Raw genomic sequence first — 26,452 nt, forward strand, 5'->3', positions numbered from 1 at the left:
ATCAAAATGGTTTTGAATTATAATATAAAGGGACAGCAGGCATTTTTTTTTTTAGGGTACATTACAGTGAAACTGATAGTTTTCCTGTGGTGTTGCAGTTCTTCTTATTTTGATGCTTGCTCAGGAAATTGGATGAGGAATTCTGCATTCTACACGACACTTTGGAGTTTTGTTTTACCCAGACATGTTTCAGCAGTTTTTGTGCTATCTTAAGTGGGTTACTTTATTTCCTTTCTGCAGAACTGTCATAGCATATTAATGTTAAGAGAAAAGATTTGGTACAAAATATTTACATTTGTATATGAAGTGATCGTTGTCAAATATTATACATGGTTTGTTCACAGTTGGTACATGTATTGCTGGGCTGATGCACCGCATGTTGTTTATTATACTATGTCTAAATTTCTGGTTTTATAGCTTATTTGGCAAAGGTAGTTGTGTGCACTAATTTACATACATTACATGAAGCTAGCGAATCATTCTGTTGGTAGCTCTAAGGCCACTACACAATCTACAATTTGTCATCTGCAAACAGTGAAACAATTTTTATTTTTTGTTTATTGTGCATTTCCGAATAAAAATGAATATGTATCATTATATATAAAAACAAAGATGAGGTGACTTACCGAACAAAAGCGCTGGCAGGTCGATAGACACACAAACAAACACAAACATACACACAAAATTCAAGCTTTCGCAACAAACTGTTGCCTCATCAGGAAAGAGGGAAGGAGAGAGGAAGACGAAAGGAAGTGGGTTTTAAGGGAGAGGGTAAGGAGTCATTCCAATCCCGGGAGCGGAAAGACTTACCTTAGGGGGAAAAAAGGACAGGTATACACTCGCACATATCCATCCACACATACAGACACAAGCAGACATATTTAAAGACAAAGAGTTTGGGCAGAGATGTCAGTCGAGGCAGAAGTGTAGAGGCAAAAAAGTTGTTGAAAGACAGGTGAGGTATGAGTGGCGGCAACTTGAAATTAGCGGAGATTGAGGCCTGGCGGATGACGAGAAGAGAGGATATACTGAAGGGCAAGTTCCCATCTCCGGAGTTCGGATAGGTTGGTGTTGGTGGGAAGTATCCAGATAACCCGGACGGTGTAACACTGTGCCAAGATGTGCTGGCTGTGCACCAAGGCATGTTTAGCCACAGGGTGATCCTCATTACCAACAAACACTGTCTGCCTGTGTCCATTCATGCGAATGGACAGAAGTATCATGTTATTTTGCATGTTACTTTCAACTTTGATGTGTGGTCACACCCCATAACTCATGAAAAAGCCAGCTTCACATATTTACTACACAGGCTGAACAAAATACCCATGAACAAATATGTTTACACGCAACAATTGAAGACAATAAAGCAAATTGTACAGGAGAATGAATATAATACAAAGAGATTAGATAAATTACAAAATACAAAAACAGGCAACACACAAGCATGAAACATACACAACACAATATACAACAAATCAGCAGTGTGTCAGCAACAAATGGCACATAATGACCTTACAACAACAAAGTCACAAATGGGGTGAGCAGTATAGTAAAGCAGCAAGGGCTCAACATAGCATACAGAACCAACAACACAATACAAAACAAACTTGGAAGAAATACCACAAACATTGACAAATACAGTAAGTCTGGTATATACCAACTAACTTGCAACTGGTATCAATCTGTATATGTGGGTCAAACATGCAGGATTTTCAGAACAAGGTACACAGAACATCTCAGAGTACTGGAAAGCAATAGCTCACACTCAACATTCACGGATCACCTGAAAGCACAAAATCACCACCAAGATCATTAAAACTGGTAACAGCCTATATCGAAAATTAATAGAAGAAAACTCACACATCCAAAAACAATAGTCCAAGGAAAGAAAGTACTAAATGGATACACATCACTGTGCAATAAAACTCTCTTTCTCACAGCTGAAGAACTCTTATAAATAACACCCACACCAAAACTTCACATGATCAGCCCCCAGAACCAACACCCCCCCCCCCCCCAACACACACACACACACACACACAAAACTATAAATGCCAGTAACACTTCAAATCTGCATGTTTCACCTAGACAAACATGCATGAAACAAATGAATACCACACAGCCACAGCAACACGTAATGGTGATGAAAAAACTGTGCAAGTTCGAAAAACTGCAGAAAATGCCTGTGAAATGACAAACGTGGTAGAAATCAGTGTGTTAGCACACCACAAACAAAGGAGACACACATCACAACATCAAAGCTGTAAGCAACATACAAAATAAGGCGATACTTACTCATTTTCATATGGAAATGCATAATAAACAAAAAATAAAAATTATGTTTCGCTGTTTGCAGATGACAGGTTGTAGAGTGTGTAGCAGACTTAAAGCTACCAACACAATCATTTAATAACTTCATGTAAGGAATGTAAACTAATGCACACCACCATCTTTTTCCAAATAAGTTATAAAACCAGAACATTAAGAGGTACTGTAATAAATAACATACATTGCATCAGCCCCGTAATACATATCTTAACTGTGAACTGTAAGCAAATCACGTATAATATTTGACAACAACCACATCATTCACTGACATTGTAATTCTGTCAGAGACAGCAAAGGACTTGGAAGAGCAGTTGAACAGAATGGACATTGTCTTAAAAGGAGGGTATAAGATGAACATCAACAAAAGCAAAACGAAGATAATGGAATGTAGTCAAATTAAGTCGGGTGATGCTGAGGGAATTAGAATAGGAAATGAGATACTTAAAGTAGTAAAGGAGTTTTGCTATTTGGGGAGCAAAATAACCGATGATGGTCGAAGTAGAGAGGATATAAAATGTAGACTGGCAATGGCAAGGAAAGCGTTTCGGAAGAAGAAAAATTTGTTAACATCGATTATGGATTTAAGCGTCAGGAAGTCATTTCTGAAAGTATTTGTGTGGAGTGTAGCCAAGTATGGAAGTGAAACATGGACGATAAATAGTTTAGACAAGAAGAGAATAGAAGCTTTCGAAATGAGGTGCTACAGAAGAATGCTGAAGATTAGATGGGTAGATCACATAACTAATGAGGAGGTATTGAATAGAATTGGGGAAAAGAGGAGCTTGTGGCGCAACTTGACTAGAAGAAGGGATCGATTGGTAGGACATGTTCTGAGACATCGAGGGATCACCAATTTAGTATTGGAGGGCAGCATGGAGAGTAAAAATCGTAGAGGGAGACCAAGAGATGAATACACTAAGCAGATTCAGAAGGATGTAGGCTGCAGCACGTACTGGGAGATGAAGAAGATTGCACAGGATAGAGTAGCATGGAGAGCTGCATCAAACCAGTCTCAGGACTGAAGACCACAACAACAACAACATCATTCACCAATGTAAATATTTTCTACCAAATGTTTTCTCTTAACGACAACAATTTTACAGAAAGAAAATAAAGTAACCCACTGAAGATAGCAGAAAAATGCTGAAACATGTCTGGATAAAACAAAACTCCAAAGTGTCTCACTTAAGGCAGAATTCCTCACCCAAACTGATAGTTTTGACATAAGAAGGTTACTGCAGACTTACGAATATGGTGAAAAGTTCTTCAGTTTTGTAATATTTAAACACAGCATTAAGCCCCTGGGTTTATTATATAAACTATGAGTAACTGCAAAAGGTGTAGCCCACTGACTTTTAAATGGTATAGGGACTACAATCTGCTGACTTTTAAGATAATTTAATGCTTTCTCTAGGTAATCATGTAAAAAATAGGAATAGGCTGTTTATGTTAATATGTTTTAATAATATTCCGCGATTTAGTTGCTGGCACTACAAGCACAGTACCACAAATCTCAAGTTGGATGTGGGTTTGGTTGATGATAAACTGAAAATACTTTAGATTCCTGGGGCAATGTGACTTGTTTACAAAAACTGGTCCTATTGCTATCCGATATCAACAGCATTCTTGCAAGAGACAGAAATGAGATGTTTGTTGGATCAGACTTACAGATGACATACATGGGTATCTACTGCTAGATTTTTAGTGACTGCTTTTAACATAATCACTGACACAATTTGTTCAGGACATAATGTCCTAATTTTGGCCATACTCTGTCCCACATTGGTGGAAACATTTATTTACAGACAACATTTCCTGTTCCTCAAAAGTACTACACTTAGAAGTGTTCTGCACTTTCTCAAGTATGACATTGTTCTGTTTTAAGTTTCTGTAAACACTTTTCCTTGACTGGAGAAGAGCAGATTATCATCTCAAACTACAGGGTGTGGCAGAACTGAGTAAAGCAGTTTTAAGGAGCAATAAAAAGTAAATCTGGATGTATAGAGGAAAAATGTTTTTATTTTCTAAATTAGTACAATATACTATTTTACATTCATTTAGTTCTGAAAATAATGTCCTCAAGATGGCGGCCATTAGAATCAATACATTGTTGTAGATGATCCCTGAAGTTTCTAGCAGCTCTTGCACACATATCACTTCATCCATAATCCGCTCTTTTAGCTCTGGTAGACTGTGACGGTGGCTTTTGAAAACCTTTTCCTTCAGATATCCCCAAAGAAAGTAATCAAATGCTCAAATCTGGTGACCACGCAGGCCACCCTCAGAGAGATGAGGTGTCCTGGAAACATTTCTCTCAAAACATCAAGTGAAATTCAAGATGTGTGAGCAGTAGCTCCATCCTGTTGGAACCACTAGTACTCCAGTCCATGTTCTTCAACAATCTCATCCATTCTGGGTTGCAGAAAATTTTGCAACATTGAAACATAATGTGTAAATTCACTGTCATGGTCACTCCTTCCTCCTCAGAAACGTAAGGGCCTACCATGCCAAATTGTGATATGACACACCACACTGTCACTTCAGGAGAATGTTGTGGTCTTTCATGAATAATTCGGGGGTTACTTTTAGCCCAGCACTGAAAGTTTTGCTTATTCACCCACTAAGATGAAAGTGTGCCTCGTCACTACTGAAGAAAGCTGCGTTCAGAGGGATCTGAGCAAGCATTTGCTCACACAGATTTTGACAGTTGGCGTAGTCCGCTGGGCATAATTCTTCAGCAATCATTATTTAGAAAGGACGGAACTTCAAATCGCATTGCAGAATCCTTCTCAAACTGCAGTCTGAAATCCCCAGTGCAACAGCATGACGTCAAGCAGAATGTTGCGGCTATTGTTGAACTGCTGTTCTCACCTGCTACACATTTTCTGGCATTCTGATGGATCTGTGTCGGCCATGTGTATCTATTCTTAGTGTGCTACCAGTTTCCTTCAACTGCCAAACCCAGTACCAAATTGTGTTTGCATTAGAAACAATGTTGTTGAGTGGACTGTTGAACTGACACCAAAAATTCGTTGGGTAGCGATCACATATCTATTGTTTTCATAATAAGCATGAACGGCAAAACCATGATGTGCTCTGGTCCAGACCACGTTGGCTACTGAAATGGGGTCAACGACTGAACAAAGGCAGACCACGTGCAACTGCCTACTCCCCCGCAGCCCCAGCAGTAATCAACAGAAACTGCTTAGTCAGTTCTGCCGCACCCTGTACATTACCTGAACACAATTGTAAAAAAAAAAAAAAATCACTGTTTTCACAACGAAAACTGCACTTCAAAGATACATCTTTATATACAGCTGTCCATGCAGCATAACACTGAGAATATTTCCTATGATACTGAAAGAAAACAAGCACAGAAAAGACTTATGTTCTTAACTTAACAAGAACCTACAAATTTCATCAGATCCTATGGCTTCAGGTTCAACAATAGAACATACTTTTCTAAGAAAAGTTAACAACTTAGTATTTTCAACAGTGTGTCACTGGAAATATTACAAGCCTTCTAATGGAGGAAAGCCACTCCTGAAAACAGTTCCAATATTTTTCTCCTGGTACAAACATCAGAAAAGGTGGTGGGCAGTTGCTGCAAGTGATAAGAAAGCAATTTCTGTATGGCATTCTACACATCCATCCTGCATCCCCACTGTCTCCATTGAGCTTGTTCCTATGCTTGGAGCTCCTGTTGTATACTTTGAAGCTACAGTTGCACAACTTGACTTGAGGACCTCTGGATCAATTTTGTTGAATGTGCAGTTGTCTCAATGCCCAGTTCAAGCACTTCTTGTTTGAATCCTTGTTTAACACTGTAGAACTGGCTAATTCTGTACCTGTATGGAACAGCTCACAGCATTTATTGATGAAGCACAATGACACAAATACTGCACCATACCATGCGTAAAACCAGTCCTGGCTGATGCATCCTGAGTAGGTGCCTAAAAAAGTGCAAACAAAGTTCAGAGTTGTCATCAAAGTTGAATTTTTGACCAGAGAGTAGCCCAAAGATCCAGAATCCATAATCTGAGAAAAATGCAACATTGCTGTGAAAAGTCAGCAGTGTTCCTGGCTTGGCAGTGATCTCTCTGCTCCGGCACTGTGGCGGCATTAAATGGTGGCCACACAGGTCAGCTGGGTAGCTTATGTGACATGCCACCAACACAATGCATGCTGCTGGCAATGATTGCAGAGTCAATACATGCTACTGATGTCAGAGCAAGTCATTCTGGTTGTCATTTATCTGTAAGTAAGAATTGTCTTCAACAGTTCTTACTTACAGATAAATGACAACCAGAATGACTTGCTGTTTTCTCAATGGGGCACCAAATATGAAATTGACAGTGTCAACACATGGTTGCAGAAACAGTTATTCAAAAAAACTTTAAAAAAGTACTTATTAGGATGAGCATGTTGAGAAATCTAGGTATTTAAGTGAAACTTTTGTAGAAAAGTTCTGACAGAATGTAAATACTTTTGGATTAAAGGAGACCACTCATTGAAAAACAGAGAGGCTTTGAGTTGCTGACAGGCACTCAGAAAAAGAAAAAAACTTGTTAGTTTTTGAAGTAATCCCTTTTTGGGCTAGAGTAGAAATGCACACACAAAACACATTCACATGAATGCCCACAATGTGCATATTAGTGCATTTTTTGTGTGTATTTGTACTCTAGTTCTGAAACTGAGTACTCCAAAAGCTAGCAAGTGTTCTTTCTTTGTGTGTGCCTGCTGACAACAATGGTTCTGCTTTTTCATGAATAGTTAAGTAGAAAGTAATACAAGGGAATATTATACACTTCATTTATTTAATTATTCTCACTCATTATGGCATAATGGCCATGACGGCATTACTTATCACAGTCAGTGTCCACGCAGTACGCATTGGAGCAGTGAAATACATGACAAAAAAAATTAGTTTCAAATTGAGTACAAAATTTAATACTTAATTAACGCATTTAAATTTACACAATAATTTCTTCAGCATGGAAAAACAGAAAAGAAAACCTCTAAAAACAGTTCAGAGAGGTGAACTGCCTGTAATCACTATATGCAAAATTCAAAGTCCTTTTGTACTGATGAATGCACTCGAAGAGTTTAAATGAATGAACAGCACGGCAGCAGCTAATCGAGCCTGTGTTTGTTGTTGGTTCAGGTCATGCGCCCATTCCACTCTTCCCCAGTGACCGGTCTAGGGGGGTATCAAATAAAATAATTACTAATAATTAATTACAAACTGGACACACATAATGCCAAATAGAAGGCAGAAATGAATGTAACATGAAACATTTCTATAATTTTTCGAGACACAATATACAAAAAAATTTACATTGTAATAATACCTGAAATTCTTCTTCCAATCTTGATAGTAAAACAGCTTTCTCTACAGAAATATAACGGTCAACACAGCACAATGTTAATATAAGTGACTTGACTGTTTCAACACCAAAAGCAAATCCTGCAAAAACAGTACATAAACAAAAATTATGATAAAGGAAAGCCAATAATTAGAAGTCAGATAAACAATGCCACATGAAAATGAAAACCAGTCTTAAATTAAACTTCTGTTAAGTTATGTGCAACATTCCTCAAAATTTGGCTGGCTAAGACCAAATTTTCTGTAATTTTTATGATGTTACAATACCTTCCATCATCACATAAGCAAGATAATATCTACAATATCAGACAGGAAAGATCTGACTGACGGAAGACACAGCTATTTTAAACAACACTATTCTAAAGTGCAAGTTTTCAAGTTTTGCATGTGTTCACATACGCGGGTAACATTAAACACCATGCTATTCCTTCTCATGCATTTTAACATTCTCAGATACTTCCTGGCATCCTGCCAACAAGATGGTTGAGAAATTGCTAAGCAATCCTTTCCCACTCTTTCAAGGTGGCCTTCCTTGAAGTGATCAAGTGTGTGAGCACACATTGAACAATTTCTTCTTGTTTCAAGAATACTTAATTAGGTTTGTATCAATTGATACCACATATCATTCTGTTTAGTTCATAACTGCTTCATGAGGGAGGTGCTTCTGAGGTATGCATCATGTGCTCATGCATGATCATTTTGGAAGATGGCCCCACTACAAAAATGTTGACTGTTGGGCTGGACAACAGGCTGGAGAATTCTGTCCTTATATTACAAAGCCCTCAAATTACTCATCTTATAACGGCAATGAGAGGTGTCTGTTATCCCTACATAATACCGTTTCAAAACATGATTGATCATCTCAAGGAGAAGCCATGGTAATGCTTTTCTGAGCTGTGCATTGGTACTTTGGCCTTCTCTTCACTCTTCTATGTTGATCACCAGGCATCAGAAAGTCCTGCACTTGAGAACCTGAAGCCACTGATCCAGATTCTAGTCCAGAAAATGGTTGTGTACTGTCTGGGTTGAAATTTGCCTTCACATAGTTGTCTCTAAAAAGTACCTACTTACGGGACATGAGAGTCTTGCATAAACAGAAACACAAAAAATAATGTGAAATTGGCAATTTTTAACACCCAATGTGAAACTACTAGTTTTACAGAATGTCAAAGATATTTGGGTATTCCCCATGGAAATGTCGTAAATCAGAGGCCTGCAGTTTATTAATATTGGTAGTGGATAGCTATTTAGCGTTGAAATTGGATCTCGACTTCTAGCTAAGGTATGCATAAACCTTTAAAATGACAGTTCATTTTCCATGTAATGGCATGATGCACTATATGTAGGGTCAGGAAAAAGTCAGTGTTATTTTATGGCCAAAATCGCTGCTATGTTTTGCACTTTTTGGTGTTATTTTCTGGCATGCTTTTCCTATTACCAGTTATCTATTTTTGTCTTATTTAACCATTTTTCAATGCTATGTTGAAAATCCCCCTTCCCCCATGAACCATAGACCTTGCTGTTGGTGGGGAGGCTTGCGTGCCTCAGAGATACAGATAGCAATACTGTAGGTGCAACCACAACGGAGGGATATCTGTTCAGAGGTCAGACAAACGCGTGGTTCCTGAAGAGGGGCGGCAGCCTTTACAGTAGTTGCAGGGGCAACAGTCTGGATGATTGACTGATCTGGCCTTGTAACACTAACCAAAACGGCCTTTGTGTGCTGGTACTGCGAACAGCTGAAAGCAAGGGGAAACTACAGCTGTAATTTTTCCCGAGGGCATGCAGCTTTACTGTATGGATAAATGATGATGGCGTTCTCTCGGGTAAAATATTCCGGAGGTAAAACAGTCCCCCATTCGGATCTCCAGGCGGGGACTACTCATGAGGATGTTGTTACCAGGAGAAAGAAAACTGGTGTTCTACGGATCGGAGTGTGGAATGTCAGATCCCTTAATCGGGTAGGTAGGCTAGAAAATTTAAAAAGGGAAATGGATAGGTTAAAGTTAGATATAGTGGGAATTAGTAACGTTCGGTGGCAGAAGGAACGAGACTTCTGGTCAGGTGAATACAGGGTTATAAATACAAAATCAAATAGGGGTAATGCAGGAGTAGGTTTAATAATGAATGAAAAATAGGTGTGCAGGTAAGCTACTACAAACAGCATAGTGAACGCCTTATTGTGGCCAAGATAGACATGAAGCCCACGCCTACTACAGCAGTACAAGTTTATATGCCAACTAGCTCTGCAGATGACAAAGAAATTGATGAAATGTATGATGAGATAAAAGAAATTATTCAGATAGTGAAGGGAGATGAAAATTTAATAGTAATGGGTGACTGGAATTCGAGAGTAGGAAAAGGGAGAGAAGGAAACGCGGTAGGTGAATATGGATTGGGGCTAAGAAATGAAAGAGGAAGCCGCCTGGTAGAATTTTGCACAGAGCATAACTTAATCATAGCTAACACTTGGTTCAAGAATCATAAAAGAAGGTTGTATACATGGAAGAAGCCTGGAGATACTGACGGGTTTCAGATCGATTATATAATGGTAAGACAGAGATTTAGGACCCAGGTTTTAAATTGTAAGACATTTCCAGGGGCAGATGTGGACTCTGACCACAATCTATTGGTTATGAACTGTAGATTAAAACTGAAGAAACTGAAAAAAGGTGGGAATTTAAGGAGATGGGACCTGGATAAACTGACAGAACCTGAGGTTGTACAGAGTTTCCGGGAGAGCATAAGAACGACTGACAGGAATGGGAGGAAGAAATACAGTAGAAGAAGAATGGGTAGCTTTGAGGGATGAAATAGTGAAGGCAGCAGAGGATCAAGTAGGTAAAAAGACGAGGCTAATAGAAGTTCTTGGGTAACAGAAGAGATACTGAATTTAATTGATGAAAAGAGAAAATATACAAATGCAGTAAATGAAACAGGCAAAAAGGAATACAAACGTCTCATAAATGAGATCGACAGGAAGTGCAAAATGGCTAAGCAGGGATGGCTAGAGGACAAATGTAAGGATGTACAGGCTTATCTCACTAGGGGTAAGATAGATACCACTTACAGGAAAATTAAAGAGACCTTTGAAGAAAAGAGAACCACTTGTATGAATATCAAGAGTTCAGATGGAAACCCAGTTCTAAGCAAAGAAGGGAAAGCAAAACGGTGGAAGGAGTATATAGAGGGTCTATACAAGGGCAATGTACTGGAGGGCAATATTATGGAAATGGAAGAGGATGTAGATGAAGATGAAATGGGAGATATGATACTGCGTGAAGAGTTTGACAGAGCACTGAAAGACCTAAGTCGAAACAAAGCCCCGGGAATAGACAACATTCCATTAGAATTACTGACAGCCTTGGGAGAGCCAGTACTGACAAAACTCTACCATCTGGTGGGCCAAATGTATGAGACAGGAGAAATACCCTCAGACTTCAAGAAGAATATAATAATTCCAATTCCAAAGAAAGCAGGTGTTGACATGTGAAAACTACTGAACTATCAGTTTAATAAGTCACAGCTGTAAAATACTAATGAGAATTCTTTACAGATGAATGGAAAAACTGGTAGAAGCCAACCTCGGGGAAGATAAATTTGGATTCCGTAGAAATATTGGAACATGTGAGACAATACTGACCCTACGACTTATCTTAGAAGCTAGATTAAGAAAAGGCAAATCTACATTTCTAGCATTTGTAGACTTAGAGAAAGCTTTTGACAATACTGACTGGTTTGTTCTCTTTCAAGTTCTGAATGTGGCAGGAGTAAAATACAGGGAGCAAATGGCTATTTACAATTTGTGCACAAAGCAGATGGCAGTTATAAGAGTCGAGGGACATGAAGGGGGAGCAGTGGTTGGGAAGGGAGTGAGACAGGGTTGTAGCCTCTCCCCGATGTTATTCAATCTCTATATTGAGCAAGCAGTAAAGGAAACAAAAGAAAAATTCGGAGTAATTATTAAAATCCATGGAGAAGAAATAAAAACTTTAATGTTCGCTGATGACATTGTAATTCTCTCGGAGACAGCAAAGGACTTGGGAGAGCAGTTGAACGCAATGGACAGTATCTTGAAAGGAGGATATAAGATGAACATCAACAAAAGCAAAACGAGGATAATGGAATGTAGTCGAATTAAGTTGGGTGATGCTGAGGGAATTAGATTAGGAAATGAGACACTTAAGTAGTAAAGGAGTTTTGCTATTTGGGGAGCAAAATAACTGATGATGGTCAAAGTAGAGAGGATATAAAATGCAGACTGGCAATGGCAAGAAAAGCGTTTCAGGAGAAGAGAAATTTGTTAACATCGAGTATAGATTTAAGAGTCAGGAAGTAGTTTCTGAAAGTATTTGTATGGAGTGTAGCCATGTACGGAAGTGAAACATGGACAATAAATAGTTTGGACAAGAAAAGAATAAAAGCTTTCAAAATGTGGTGCTACAGAAGAATGCTGAAGATTAGATGGGTAGATCACATAACTAATGAGAAGGTATTGAATAGAATTGGGGAGAAGAGGAGTTTGTGGCACAACTTGATTAGATGAAGGGATCGGTTGGCAGGACATGTTCTGAAGCATCAAGGGATCACCAATTTAGTATTGGAGGGCAGCATGGAGGGTAAAAATCGTAGAGGGAGACCAAGAGATGAATACACTCAGCAGATTCAGAAGGATGTAAGGCTGCAGTACATACTGGGAGATAAAGCAGATTGCACAGGGTAGACTAGAATGGAGAGCTGCATCAAACCAGTCTCACGACTAAAGACCATCATAGCAACAACAACATGTTGAAAATGGAACTACTACTAAGACAGGGAGGGGCAAACACGAGACAAGTGTAAAGAAAAATTATTTTAACAAAAAAATGTAACACAAATAATTATTTAAAAACAAATACCAAAGGTAAAAATGAAAATAACAATTTGTTGCAGATATTTTATCGATGAAATGTTTTGCACATGTTCATATCGATCTTGAGCTCTGGTGACCACATAAGCTGGTCTCCGCAGCTCAAGAATGACCAGAAGATGCGCTAGAAGCGTGAAACACGTCATCAATAAAGTATCTGCAACAGAGACTATTATTTCAATTTTTAACATTTGTATACTATTGCTGTGCTTGGTCAGAATGGTGTGGAATGATACATATATTTTAAATACTGCAGAAAAAAATTATTTATTAATGATGTATCAGCAGATTAAAAAATATACAGAACTCTCCTTTTTCAGGTCCACAATCTATAAGGGGCATTCAAACGAAACCCAATCACTAGTGTAAAGTAACGGTAACAATTTTATCAACTCAAAAAAGTAGTTATACACAGTACATATTCCCACAAAGTCACCAAAACTGGTGGCACATTTATACCATTGCAACACTAGCTGGTCGATTCCATCCTTGAAGAAGCTAGTAGGCTGCTGTCAAGCCCAGGCCTGGATCCAGTCACACACTTCATCATCCATTGCAAATTGATGTCCATGAATAGCTTATTTAGAGGTCCAAACACATGAAAGTCACATAGTGAAAGGTTGGGACTGTACGGTGGGTGTTCCACCGAAACTGCTGCAATGTGATCTTCACCCCATTGGCCATGTGTGGGTGGGCATTATAATGCAGGAGGATAACGCCATTGGACAACATGCCTTGGCATTTCGATTTGATGGTTCGTCTAAGGGTCTGTAAAGTAGCTTGATAACTCTGGGCATTGATGGTGGTTCCCTGTTCCAGAAACTCGACAAGCAGTGGGCCCTTGTGGTAAAAAAAAAAAAAGGAGGACATCATGACCTTACCAGAACTGGTGTGCATGGCCTTTGATTTCTTTGGAGGTGGTGAAGTCGCATGTTTCCACTGCTTGCTCTGATGCTTGCTTTCCGATTCAAAATGGTGACACCATGTTTCGTCACCTGTGACAATACGCGACAAACTGTATTCCTCCTCATGGTAACATTGCAGATGACTCAAAGACAGCGCCAATCAAGTTTGCGCTGTTCAGCAGTCAGTTTGTGGGGAACTCACTGCGCACAGATTTTTCGAAAGTTCAAGTGTTGATGCATTATGGTGTGGGTGGTGCTCACGCTAATAGCCAATAACCGATGGATCTCATCCATGGTGATTCTGCTGTTGTCCAAGACTAAAGCATTCACTTCCACAACCATTTCTGGTGTGATGACACAATGAGCCTGTCCACAACGAGCATTGTCTTCTAGTGACTTGCACCCCTCAGGGAATCTTTTTGCACCCAACACTTTAAGAACTGAGACTGTACTCACTGTACACAGCCTTCATCCATTGATACATTTCACGGCCTCCAACTTCCTCCACTGCCAAAAATCAAATCACTCCTCGTTGTTCCTGCTTACTCACCTGTACGTTCGGTAGTGGACAATAACTTGGGTGACCACATTCTCTTCAGCGTGAAACTACACTGGCAACATGCAACACCAAATATTGTGCACGTGTCAGTTTCTCTACCAATAGATGGCGCCACCATAACCGCACCACGGGTGCCACCCTACGTGTAAGGCAAAGGTAGACACACTGACCAGGTTTCATTTGAATGAACCTCATATTTTTGACACTCGACAATTTTTCTCACCGACTTAAATATTTATATTAAATGATTGAAATTTCTTACAGAATGGCAATAATGAATCTTCTGATACATGAAACCGGTCATCAATTAAACAAAAGTAACTGAATTTTGCAACTTTGGCCGTTTCCTACATCAAACTGCCATCATTAAATTTACGACACTTCTATGAGGTCACAGAGAAATGTTTTTCAGAAATGCCAATTTTGCATTACTTTCTTAAAAACCGCTGAATTCACATTACTTCCTTAAAACTACCAAATTCGCGTTATTCGTCGAGTTATCGTTTAAATGATTTTTTTCTGTTCCTAACTGTATGTGACAACAGATGAAAATACCATACTTCCAACAAACCATTCAAGTAACACACATATTTGCTGACATCACATTTCTTGACATTTTTCATGGCAAACAGTAACAAAAATGAGATGTTTTGGAGAGATCTTCATTGTGAAGCATCATACAAACTGCAGTTTTTCAGCACACAAAAACCACTAAATATGGCACTTCGCTTCACAAATGTGTAAATCAACTTTGTACCTGCTCAGTCTGCTTCTGTCAGCCAATCCCAGAACAGGATAAGTGACTTCATACAAACATTACTCTCACAGCATATAATACAAGAAAGAATTTAAATCACAGAATGACTATGTCTATCACCATAGGGTGACTCAGTGTCCAACATGCAATTTTTTTGTTATATATTTTAACCTCGGGTCACTCCATTTTTATTATTACATTGTCATCAGTTGAAACTGCTAACAGAGATTACAGCATAACAGGTGTACAACAAAGTGTAGGGCTATAGATAGAAAGAAGCTGAATGAAATGCATTTTTTTGACTTTTAAACAAAGTAAAAATTTAGTTCCTTCTCTTTACTAACTATGCACAGAGACAAATGCCAACAAGTGATCAAGAGACAAACAGATCTAAATCCCCACTCTAAGCGAAATGAAGTAATGTGGAGGGGGAAAAAAGACACTCCTAGGTGCTACCACCAATTTTTAATGCAATTTACAACATATATTGCAAAATTCCCAGTCGCTTCAGGCGTTAGTGTTCCAGGATCCCACTAACATAACCTCAGTGAAAATGTCACTCATCACTATTAACTACAGAAATAATGGTTGCAGTGGTAAACAAACAAATACACACACACACACACACACACACACACACACACACACACAGTAACAATCTTCAAATCTCTACAAAAATCGAGACGTCCACTTGACAATAAAGTAATTCAATGTCCACAGAATCCTGCTCACATATCACCCCAAATAACAGATCCATCCATTACATCACGGCTGTCACTCTAAGGCTGAGAGAATACCTTTGTGAACTTTTACAATTAATCATAGCACCTACTTTATAGGCATGCTACAAATACACCATAACCAAAACCACACTCAAATAGCTTTAGTTTGATCAGTGAAGTCAAACAATACTTCTTCGATCCACAATTCATAATCCTCACGAAACTTGTAACTGCATTACACATACAAAACAAAGCCACTCTCAGCCAATTGAAAAATGTGTCACTACAATAATCCCACAAAATAAATCAAGGAGTACAATAAAATTATTTCCAATCTTTGATGTCTAGTCCTATACTTGTTACTGCAATCTTTCACTGAAGTAGAGACACTTTCTGTCATACTTCTAAAATGGCAGAAACTTCCCACCTACACAATAAATCTATGTGCCATTTGATTAATTAATATCGATAGCGAACTGCATCATCTCAAGTTAGCAAACAAATAGGAACTAAATGTCTGATCCTTCTGATCCTCTACATACAAATTAGTTCCTCTTGTCTCTCACTGCTCCCGAACAGTAACTGCACTTTCCTCGGGCATGAAATCACAGCTCAATCATTTCGTAGTCAAAATTATGACAACACCACCATTATTCCTCAATAGTCATCAATGAGTAACATATAGCTGTCAGTCATTTTCCTAGTGGCCAGCTGGTGCATTATGGTCTCTGGCTCCAGCACTCTGCTATTGTCTCTGGGCTGACAGATGATGTTTGCTGCCACCTCCTGAACATGCTGTACAAAGTACTCGACTGTCTGCACAGATACACAAGAGACACATTACATACAGAGTGGTACTAGTGTTTGTGTGTTCCTTTCCCCATATTTTATTTGTCTCGTGCTGTTTCAATAGAGTGAAACAAACCCTAAAAGATTACATCACCAAAACATGTGAAATCATTCTGTCCCAGCACAATACATAACATCATGCATATATGTTTCTGGCAATACCACAGAACACTGAGAAAGTTAATTTCAGTATTTATTAAACATTATTTTTCTGTTTTGTGAATGAAGTTTATTGTAACAGACTGATCGGTAGCATAGCCTGGGGGCTAACTTAAGTCGAAAGATAATGACTTGGTTGTAAGTTGACAGATGTAGCATAACCACTTTTTTTTCCGCCCCCCAATCATTGAAATGATATTTACATCTACATCTACTTCAATACTCTGCAAATCACCAAGAGGTGCATGCCAGAGGGTATGTACCATTGTACCATTTATTAGGGTTTCTTTCTATTCCATTCACGTAAGGAGCGAGGGAAGAATGATTGTTTGAATGCCTATGTGCATGCAGTAATAATTCTTATCTTACCCTCAGAATCACTACGTGAGCAATGCATAGAGGGTTGTAGTACATTTCTAGAGTAATCATTTAAAGCCAGCTCTTGAAACTTTGTTAATAGACTTTCTCAGCATAGTTTACGTCTATCTTCAAGAATCTTCCAGTTTGGTTCTTTCAGTATCTCTGTGACACTGTCCCCTGGATTAAATAAACCAGTGACATTCATGCTGCCCTTTTCTGTACACGTTCAGTGTCCATTGTTAGTCCTATCTGGTACAGATCCCACACACTTCACCAATGTTCTAGAAACGGTTGCACGAGTGATTTGTAAGCAATCTCCTTTGTAGATGATTCCACTCCCCCAGTATAAATAAACTGAAGTCTACCACCGGCTTTACCCACGAGTGAACCTATGTGATCAATCCAGTTCATGTCTCTACAAAGTATTACACACAGGCACAGGTCACACAGGATACAGTGGCTAATGCATAGTGACCAGTTTTCATGCAAAGCACTGGGCAAGTTCATTTGTTTGTTCAGAAGAGGAGGCCGGCAAGCGTTTTCCATCTTTGGGCCGGTCAGTGACAACAGAATCAACGCGCACATCCTGTAATCTTTCTCAAACGATTTTACAGAAACTATTCAGCAAAATAAATCATTTGCGCTTTACTTGTTGCTTTATATGGAAGTTTCATTCTGATATGCCCACCATTTCGTTAATGGTCATAGTTATTGTGATGTTTATGAGGAAGTAAGACACTGTGCAAAATTTGAGAAAGTTTGCAATGAAAAACAGGGGCGCTATGATTTTGCATTTGGTGAATATTATATAATGCGTTGTTGTGTATGAAATATAGTTAACATATTGAATTTTTCTTTAGACTTGGGGTCTCTATCTATCAACAATCTTGATAAAATTGATCTGACATAGTGTACTCATTTGCAATCACACTGCACCCGTGATAAAGCAAGAGTGAAATATTCACGACATTCCTCATATTTCATAAACAGTTTGAGATATTGGAATGAGATTTTGGCAAATGATAACACACACACACAGGAGTATTTTGCCGTATGGTTATTATGAAAAACTTTATTTACCATGTTATTCCAATAACCACGGACTTTTTTGGTGAAAATTTTTAAGGGGCATCAATAGTTGGCAAAATGAGAAATGCTATGGGTTTTGAACACCAAAAGTGAAGTCATTACACATTTATTTTTCCATAAGATGCTGACCTTAATTTCCCTCAGTTCCTCACTTGATAAACCACTGTTTCAGAGTTCTCTGACAACTGAGTCTACACAACATGCTCATGAGGTGAGGATGTGTAAACTCCACTGAGTTTTGGCAAAAGAAGCAGATTCTAACATGGCAACAAGAGAAATGTGTAGGTTTTACTCAAAATTCCCCACTTGTGACACTTCCCTGAAAGTTACAAATGGTTAACAAACCAGGCAAAAATAAACTGCTGCGTTTTCGGCAGAATTCTTTGTAGATACTAACCAAAGAAGAGCTGACAGATTTTTTTGAATGGTCACTATGCAAGTGTAGGTGTGAAGGGCCCCCACTTAATATTTACCAAAAATGTGTCTGTAGGCTTTAGTTTAGAACGGCACTTTCCCTCCAGTGCTCGGCATTTTCCCTACAGCATCTGCCCGCAGCCGCTACACTACTGATCTCCTGACGCGTGTCCTTCCGTCTGTGCATCTGCTGGCCATGGCATTCTGCGTGGACTATGTTTGTATGAGCTGGCTGATTCCAACAGTAACTCATTGATATTATAGTCATAGGATACTTTTTTTTTAAGTGCAAAATTTTACATTTTTGAACAAGAATAAAGGAACAGTATGAGATGATACTATTTTAACTGTTATTCTGGTACTGGAGCCTTCTGAAAATCATTAACCCACAAATCTTCGCGTCACTCAAAATGTCTTTTAAAAGTTTTCTTTACTGCTCATATTAGATAACTACTACGGATCAAAAGTAATAATTCTGGAGAAATGAAACTCAGTATCTGCCCTACATGTATTAACACTGTTTGTCAAAACAAAGAAGGAGAATGTACATGAATAATGAGTTCCAAAAAGTCAAACTGAAACCACTTCAGTGTGACTCAGAAGTTACAAAATCAACATTCATATGATAGAACAACAACAAATAACCACTAGTTGCTTGTTAGCAAGAGAATAAACTATTTCTATATTAAATTTACATTAACACTTCTCGCACATACCATGTACAGCCCACATATTGTACGACAGAAGATGAGAGATAATTTTTTGTTTTGATTTGAGGCTAACTGTGGGGCCAGTTATATCCTTTGATTCTTCTACATCAACATCGTAACGCTGACGAAACCACTTCAGGATTGGTCCCCATTCTCGTTCTTGCAATGCACATAGTTCTTCTTCCTGAAAGTTAGCATTACTATTTACAGTCACAACATCATGCTTTTTTTTTACTTTAACATTTATTTATAAACTTTCTTCTGAAAAGATTTTGTTCCTTGTATTTATATATGTGCCAACCTACAGTAATTTCTCGTAAGTGCACTAATCACCACATCCCTTCTGATGACAGCATGGAAGTTGTATCATATGACTCTAAACATGAAAGAAGTGAATTATGGGATTCAGGAGGAGAAAGAGAGGGGAGAGAGAGGCCGGGCATGAGGCAGAGAGAGTGGGGGAGAGTGGGAGGCAGAGAGGGGGGGAGGAGGGTAGGAGGAAGAGAAAGGAGGAGGGCTGGTGGGCAGGAGGTGGAGAAAGGAGGGGGGCTGGTGGTTGTAAGGAGGGTGGGCAGGCGCACGTGCAGCAGAGAGAGGGTGAGGGTGGGCGAAGGCGGAGGGCAGGTGGGTGGGAGGCAGAGAGAGGGGAAGGGTGGACGGAGAGAAGGAGCAGGAAGAGAAAGACACCCGGCCACTGTGTTGATGAGACAAATGGAGTTCAACTTTTTGGCTCTGCAGTTTCTTCACCCTCTGCTCTCTTAAAGATGACTGTCTTGTACACTTCTATGCTGCCAGTATTCTATACAGATTACATACAAAGGTCATCATTATCATCATCATCATCAGCAGCAGCAGCAGCAGCAGCAGCAGCAGCAGCAGCAGGGAGAAGCTTTTCAAGGAGAAACTCCACTGCACTGATACATAAATTTTACTATGAAATTTTACTTGATCTGTCGGATGTTGGTAACTTCCTGTCACAATATTTCAGCACAGTCTTCGACATACAGGTGAAAGAACATGGAGCTCACCTACTCAAGACCCCATTGGTGCATGTGTTACAATACACACACTTCTGCTGTAAATTTATGCATTGTTCTGAGCACCCTCATTGGTGGAAGCTCACTTTATGAATATCAAATCAATTTTCTTCATTTAATAAAACCACACAACAAGAATGACGACACAGAGTCATTACCTTCATTACTGTTGTTACACTGATAAACCAAGCTCACACCATAGAGGATGCTGACACCCAAATCTCCAATGTCAGACACTAAGTACAGTACCAAAAGTTGTATGTTGATAGAGTATTAACCAAAATTCTGATTTAGTTTGTATTACAGGTATGTGCTATCGCCCAGTGTGCAAACTTTAATTCAAAGTAACAACAGAGCACAGGAAAGGCATATCTGTGAGTAATTAATACATATGGCTTCCATGGATGAGTTGGTAGAGCATTAGGTCGTCTGACCAATGGTCCTGGGTTCAAACCCCAATGATGACGTTTGTTTTACTGTATTATGTGCGAAAGTGTTGTATGGGACAACATGTTTATGGCATGTAAAAGGGCTTTTTGGAGTTTACAGCAATGTCCTCTTGGCAGTTTCCATTCACTTTATTTCTTTCAAAGTAGTAAATCTATAGACTACACTTGTAGTTTCACAGAATATACAATTAGAACAGAAAAATTAAGAAACAATTGCATCACACGTGTGGGAGTAGTACTTGTAGTAACAATAATAATAATAAAATATTAATAATAATAAACAAAATAATAAGGTTAATAATAACTACACAATGTTAAAAAATTAATGCAAACAATAACACCCCCCCCCCTCCCCCCACAGACACACACACAGTGTCATTCATTCAGGAATGAAGACTTTGCAATAATGGTTGCATATGATGAAGTGTGTGAAGCAAATTACTTTCATACACAAAGCTTGTGCATCCACCCTGTAGATTGCAGAATGAAAGCTTGTGTTTGAAACAGAGCTTTGTTGAAGTTTCACAGGGTCTGGGTCCATCAACGAGTTCAGTCATTATCCAACCATGATGGTGAGAATTACAGAAGCATGGAGAACAGAAATGATTGTATATGAGGGACTGCAACTTAAGAAGACTATTCTGTTGTTGCGCTGGTCTCTTCTTAACAATCTCAAGCAGCGTCGGGCATTTTACGAATCAGATGCTTGTACATTCTAAACAAATGAAGAGCAAGGGGTAGACAAATGGAGGTTGTGTTTGCTGGAATTATGTGAATTGTGATTTTGTCATGAGGCAGGTTATTTTGTACATGCAGGTCATGAAGAACACTAGTGTCTTTGTGGGCCCCGTAAGAATCCAGTATTGGCATAAGTTTCTCTCCAATGATTTGTTCCGCTACCGCTTCTGGTAGAAATGTCCTGAACAGTTCTTTGGTCATTTTGCCAGAGGAGTGAGGGTGGATGATTAAATCTGGTGCTAGGAACATGGACTGATGTGTATGAGTACTCAAAGAACGAGGCTCTTGAAGGACAACAAACAGCTTTGGAGGAACAATGGAATAATGTGTACTGTACAACCCTTACAATATTTTTAGAACCTCTAGTTGGAAGAGTGCAGCCCACAGACATCTCCTTGTTGAATCCACTATTGTTGGCATTTTTTATATTTGCGTCTATGTAGGCTGTCGTGAGTACACAAGCTGCTTGTTGCCAGTCCTCTACTGTATTCTAGATGTAATTTCTGTTGTGGTACATTTTCACTGTAACAAAAGATTTGACTTATGCTTCCAGTGCAAGACTCAACTAACACTGGTATCAATTCTTGGGAAATTTAACTATATCACTTTTGTTTTCACCCACAATTTGATGTCTACATCATTAACAAATCAACCTTTCTGGAGGCGGTGTTTGAAGATCTCCATCCCATGCATTGTAATATGCTTGTACTTCTGCTTCGACGATATTAACTTCCCACTTACCCACTGCCATTTACATTCATACAACATACACCATGCAAGACATTAGCACAAAATCTGTTTTTCATTGCAGACATTGTGCGATGTGCTAAATGTTTGCATTGGTTTTGGCTGCTTTCTGGCATTAAGTCAGTATCTGAGCATTTAGACTTTCTCGTGTTTTTTTTTTTTTTTTTTTTTTTTTTAGCGGAACATTGCCCTTTTCTCCTTCTGTGGTATCTCATCACCTACATTGCTAGAGAACCCAGGTGTGCACTCATCGACATCTAATGTTTCCTCTTCTGTGATGTTCAACACATTCCACTGATCAATTATGTCCAGTAGGAATATGCAGCACACTTTCTCTCACCTTTAGTTATCTCGGTTGTTGTACACACATAATAATTGCTAATAATAATAATAATAATAATAATAACTACTACTACTACTACTACTACTTCCACACATGTGATGCAATTGTTTCTTTATTCTATTGTACCATGGTTTGTTTATTCTGTGAAACTACAAATGCACTAGCTGCTTCATCACGAGTGGTGTCTGTTCTTTTGCACACGTCCAACAGAACACCACACCTATCTACACAAATGTACTCTATAGGTTTGCTACTTTCAGCTAACGAAGCGAAAGCAGACTGCCAAAAGAACATTTCTACAAACTTTAAAAAGTCTTTTTACATGTCATGAAAATGTCCTTCCATATAACAGTACCAAGTGTAAACAGTTAAAAAAATTGTCATCAGTAGGGTTTGAATGCGGAATCTTTGGTACAACATTCTTATGCTCTACCAACTCACCCACGTAAGTCACGCATATTAATTCCTCACAGAAATGTCTTTCCTGTGTTCTATAATTCTGGTGTTACTTTCAATTAATGTTTATACCCATTCTTCTGGATGACAACACATAGTATAGACTAAATTGGAGTTTTGGTAGATACTCTATTGACATACAATGTTTGGTACTGATCTGGAGGTTTGGGTGTGGAAGCTATTCACAGATTTACTGTACAAACAGGTGCACTGAAGTAATGCTTGCACACCAACATTCACTTACAGCTCATAATGAATGTTTTAAATCGGAGAGCTCAGTGTACAGCTGAAGTTGGCTAGAAAACTATGCGAGAAAATGTTGTGGCAGGAAGTTACTTATAACCAGAGTTATGCCCAAAATTTCATGACATAATGTATATGCCAGGAAAGTTTTAAATCTCACACATACATACTGTGCAAGAACATAATTTTACTAAACACTGTGATAGTAAAAGACACTTGCCAATATCAGCTAATGTTTAAGATGGTAGCAAACTAATCATAGATATACTTTGCTTTGGCTTTATCTAACTAAGCAAGTGAACATACACTCTGTGTTCAGCAGATCTGATGTTACACAGTGGGTGCTGCCAAGAGGGTTTGTCAAGAGGACAGCCTGTAGTGTAGCTCAGCAACAGGTAATATCACTATTAATAATTTTTTGTCTTCATGAAAGGTGACCAATCACTGAAAACTGTTACAATGAAAATATTTTTAAGTACAATGACCAGATAAAACTAGTGTTATGAAAAGCAGATGCCAGATTAAAATGCACTTCAAAAATTTTAAGGCAAGCTTACAAATGGCTTGCTCAATTAAGTTTTGACCACTGCTTGGCAGTCTGTGCATTAATACAGCAGATACAGATTATCTAAAGAAGAGCAGTGCACCTTGCAACAGGTCTGTTGAGCGCTGGTGAGAGCAAAGTGAAGATGCTCTTTCAATGCTATTGAAAGCTGCTACTAGAGAAACATTTTTATCAGACAGGTTTATTGTTGAAATTCTGAGTGTACATATCAATAATCTCTCAGAGTGACAATGGCAGTAAAAGCAGAGAAGTCTTTTTTCACATGCAGGATTACCGTCACCCAAGCTCCTGCACATTTTTCTACGAATGGAAACAGAAAATGAGAAAAGAAATTAGGTGCAAGAAATACCCATAAGCAAACACTATATGGTGACTTGTGGAGTGTAGTAGATATGGTTGATTCTCGTCCACTTCTTAACATCCCCCCCCCCCCCCCCCCCCCAAAACACCTCTCTGTTTCTCGAGGATGTAAAGATAATTTCTTCTCGGCTTAATTTACAACAAAATAGTGTCACAGAGATGTTCTGTAACTACAGATGGAACATTCTTATGCAGTAAGTAAAAGGTTATTCTTACAATTTCTTGAATCTTCATGTTAACGTGGTACAATGGCTACAGCGATGTGTTTTCAAGTGGCCAATCCAGTGCAGCTGATTTGAATTCGTAATTGAGTTGGCTGTTAGATACCACTAGTGGGGTGGTAACAATGGTAATTTTTCATTTGGAGCACAGAATCTACAATCATAAAAATTGTACTTTGAAGGTTAAGGCTATATCGCCATCAGTATCTACAGATGACCATACTACAGAAACTAAATATTTTTGAATCAATTTTGGAACTAAAATACTGAAAAGTGTAATGCAATCTACATCCAATGAAGGTACTTCACAATTACTTAGTGTAGTGAAATCGTTCATCCATGTTTCACAGATCCTATTACAGGGAAAATATTTTAATAAGGAAGGAAGTAAGGACGGTATATTTGGGTTTAACATCATGTCAATAAAAAGTTCATTAGAGACAATGCCTATGCTTGTATTAGCAGAGGATAGGAAACAAAATGCTCTAAGGCCACTCAAAAGAACCAGTTTGGCATTTGCCATAGATGGTTAAGAAAAGAGACATTTTAGTAACTTGGAACTAATCAAAGAATAAATTAACAGAGATGTCAGAAGTTAATTCTGCAGGCTGTATTAAAAATGGACTGCTGTTGAACGCTATATTCTATTTGTCTTTCCATAGTTTATCAACGAGCATTATACTTATATCATTAACCATGTTTCCATTATCCGTAATAACAGAATCTGCAGATGTAGTGAATAATAAAACACGTTTTTAATTTTGTTTCTGAGCAGAATTATAATGTCAAAAATATACAAAGAAATAAAGAAAGAAACCAAAGGACATTTACTTACACTTGAGAAACACAGCACAGTATCTGTATCCAAAAAATTAATTATCCTTTGGACTAAGTCATATTTTGTGATGTTTCCTGGATTGTCTATTGCTGTGCTGCAGAGACCTGACTGAAAAATAATAATATACTGCCAGTATCAAAACCAGTAATTCAGAGAATTTTTATTACTAATGAATAACAAAAACACAAACTTTCATTTCTATGAAGTGTAAAGGTAACACACATCAGAAGAAATGGGATCCAAATTACTTATCCTTACAAATTAAACAGATATTCTCAACACCCCAAACAAATATACACTGTTGTGGTCTTCAGTCCTGAGACTGGTTTGATGCAGCTCTCCATGCTTCTCTATCCTGTGCAAGCTTCTTCATCTCCCTCTACCTACTGCAGCCTACATCCTTCTGAATCTGCTTAGTGTATTCATCTCTTGGTCTCCCTCTACAATTTTTACCCTCCATGCTGCCCTCCAATACTAAATTGGTGATCCCTCGATGTCTCAGAACATGTCCTACCAACCGATCCCTTCTTCTAGTCAAGTTGTGCCACAAGCTCCTCTTCTCCCCAATTCTATTCAATACCTCCTCATTAGTTATGTGACCTACCCATTTAATCTTCAGCATTCTTCTGTAGCAACACATTTCGAAAGTTTCTGTTCTCTTCTTGTCTAAACTATTTATCATCCACGTTTCACTTCCATACATAGCTACACTCCATACAAATACTTTCAGAAATGACTTCCTGACGCTTAAATCCATAATCTATACTCGATGTTAACAAATTTTTCTTCTTCCGAAACGCTTTCCTTGCCATTGCCAGTCTACATTTTATATCCTCTCTACTTTGACCATCATCAGTTATTTTGCTCCCCAAATAGCAAAACTCATTTCCTAATCTAATTCCCTCAGCATCACCCGACTTAATTCGACTACATTCCATTATCCTCGTTTTGCTTTTGTTGATGTTCATCTTATACCCTCCTTTCAAGATACTGTCCATTGCGTTCAATTGCTCTTCCAAGTCCTTTGCTGTCTCTGAGAGAATTACAATGTCATCGGCGAACCTCAAAGTTTTTATTTCTTCTCCATGGATTTTAATACCTATTCTGAACTTGTCTATTGTTTCCTCTATTGCTTGCTCAATATACAGATTGAATAACATCGGGGATAGGCTACAACCCTGTCTCACTCCCTTCCCAACCACTGCTTCCTTTTCATACCCTTCAGCTCTTATAACTGCCATCTGCTTTCGGTACAAATCGTAAATAGCCTTTCGCTCTCTGTATTTTACCCCTGCCACCTTCAGAATT

The 26,452-nt window shown here is 38.6% G+C and overlaps 1 protein-coding gene across 1 annotated transcript in view; it reads right to left on the reverse strand.

Annotated features, from left to right (window-relative positions):
* Positions 1-7,126: 7,126 nt before the first annotated feature.
* The window catches only part of LOC124612744 (ATP synthase mitochondrial F1 complex assembly factor 2), a 37,156-nt gene continuing 17,830 nt past the window's right edge, over positions 7,127-26,452 (reverse strand). The window contains exons 3-6 of the mRNA XM_047141127.1: positions 25,142-25,252; positions 19,154-19,331; positions 7,680-7,795; positions 7,127-7,528 (exon numbers count right to left, since the gene is read on the reverse strand). Coding sequence (XP_046997083.1) covers positions 7,397-7,528; positions 7,680-7,795; positions 19,154-19,331; positions 25,142-25,252 — 537 coding nt within the window. The 3' untranslated portion in view covers positions 7,127-7,396. The remainder of the gene's footprint in view (positions 7,529-7,679; positions 7,796-19,153; positions 19,332-25,141; positions 25,253-26,452) is intronic.

Source organism: Schistocerca americana, chromosome 4 (assembly GCF_021461395.2).
Source record: "Schistocerca americana isolate TAMUIC-IGC-003095 chromosome 4, iqSchAmer2.1, whole genome shotgun sequence".
Taxonomy (NCBI): domain Eukaryota; kingdom Metazoa; phylum Arthropoda; class Insecta; order Orthoptera; family Acrididae; genus Schistocerca; species Schistocerca americana.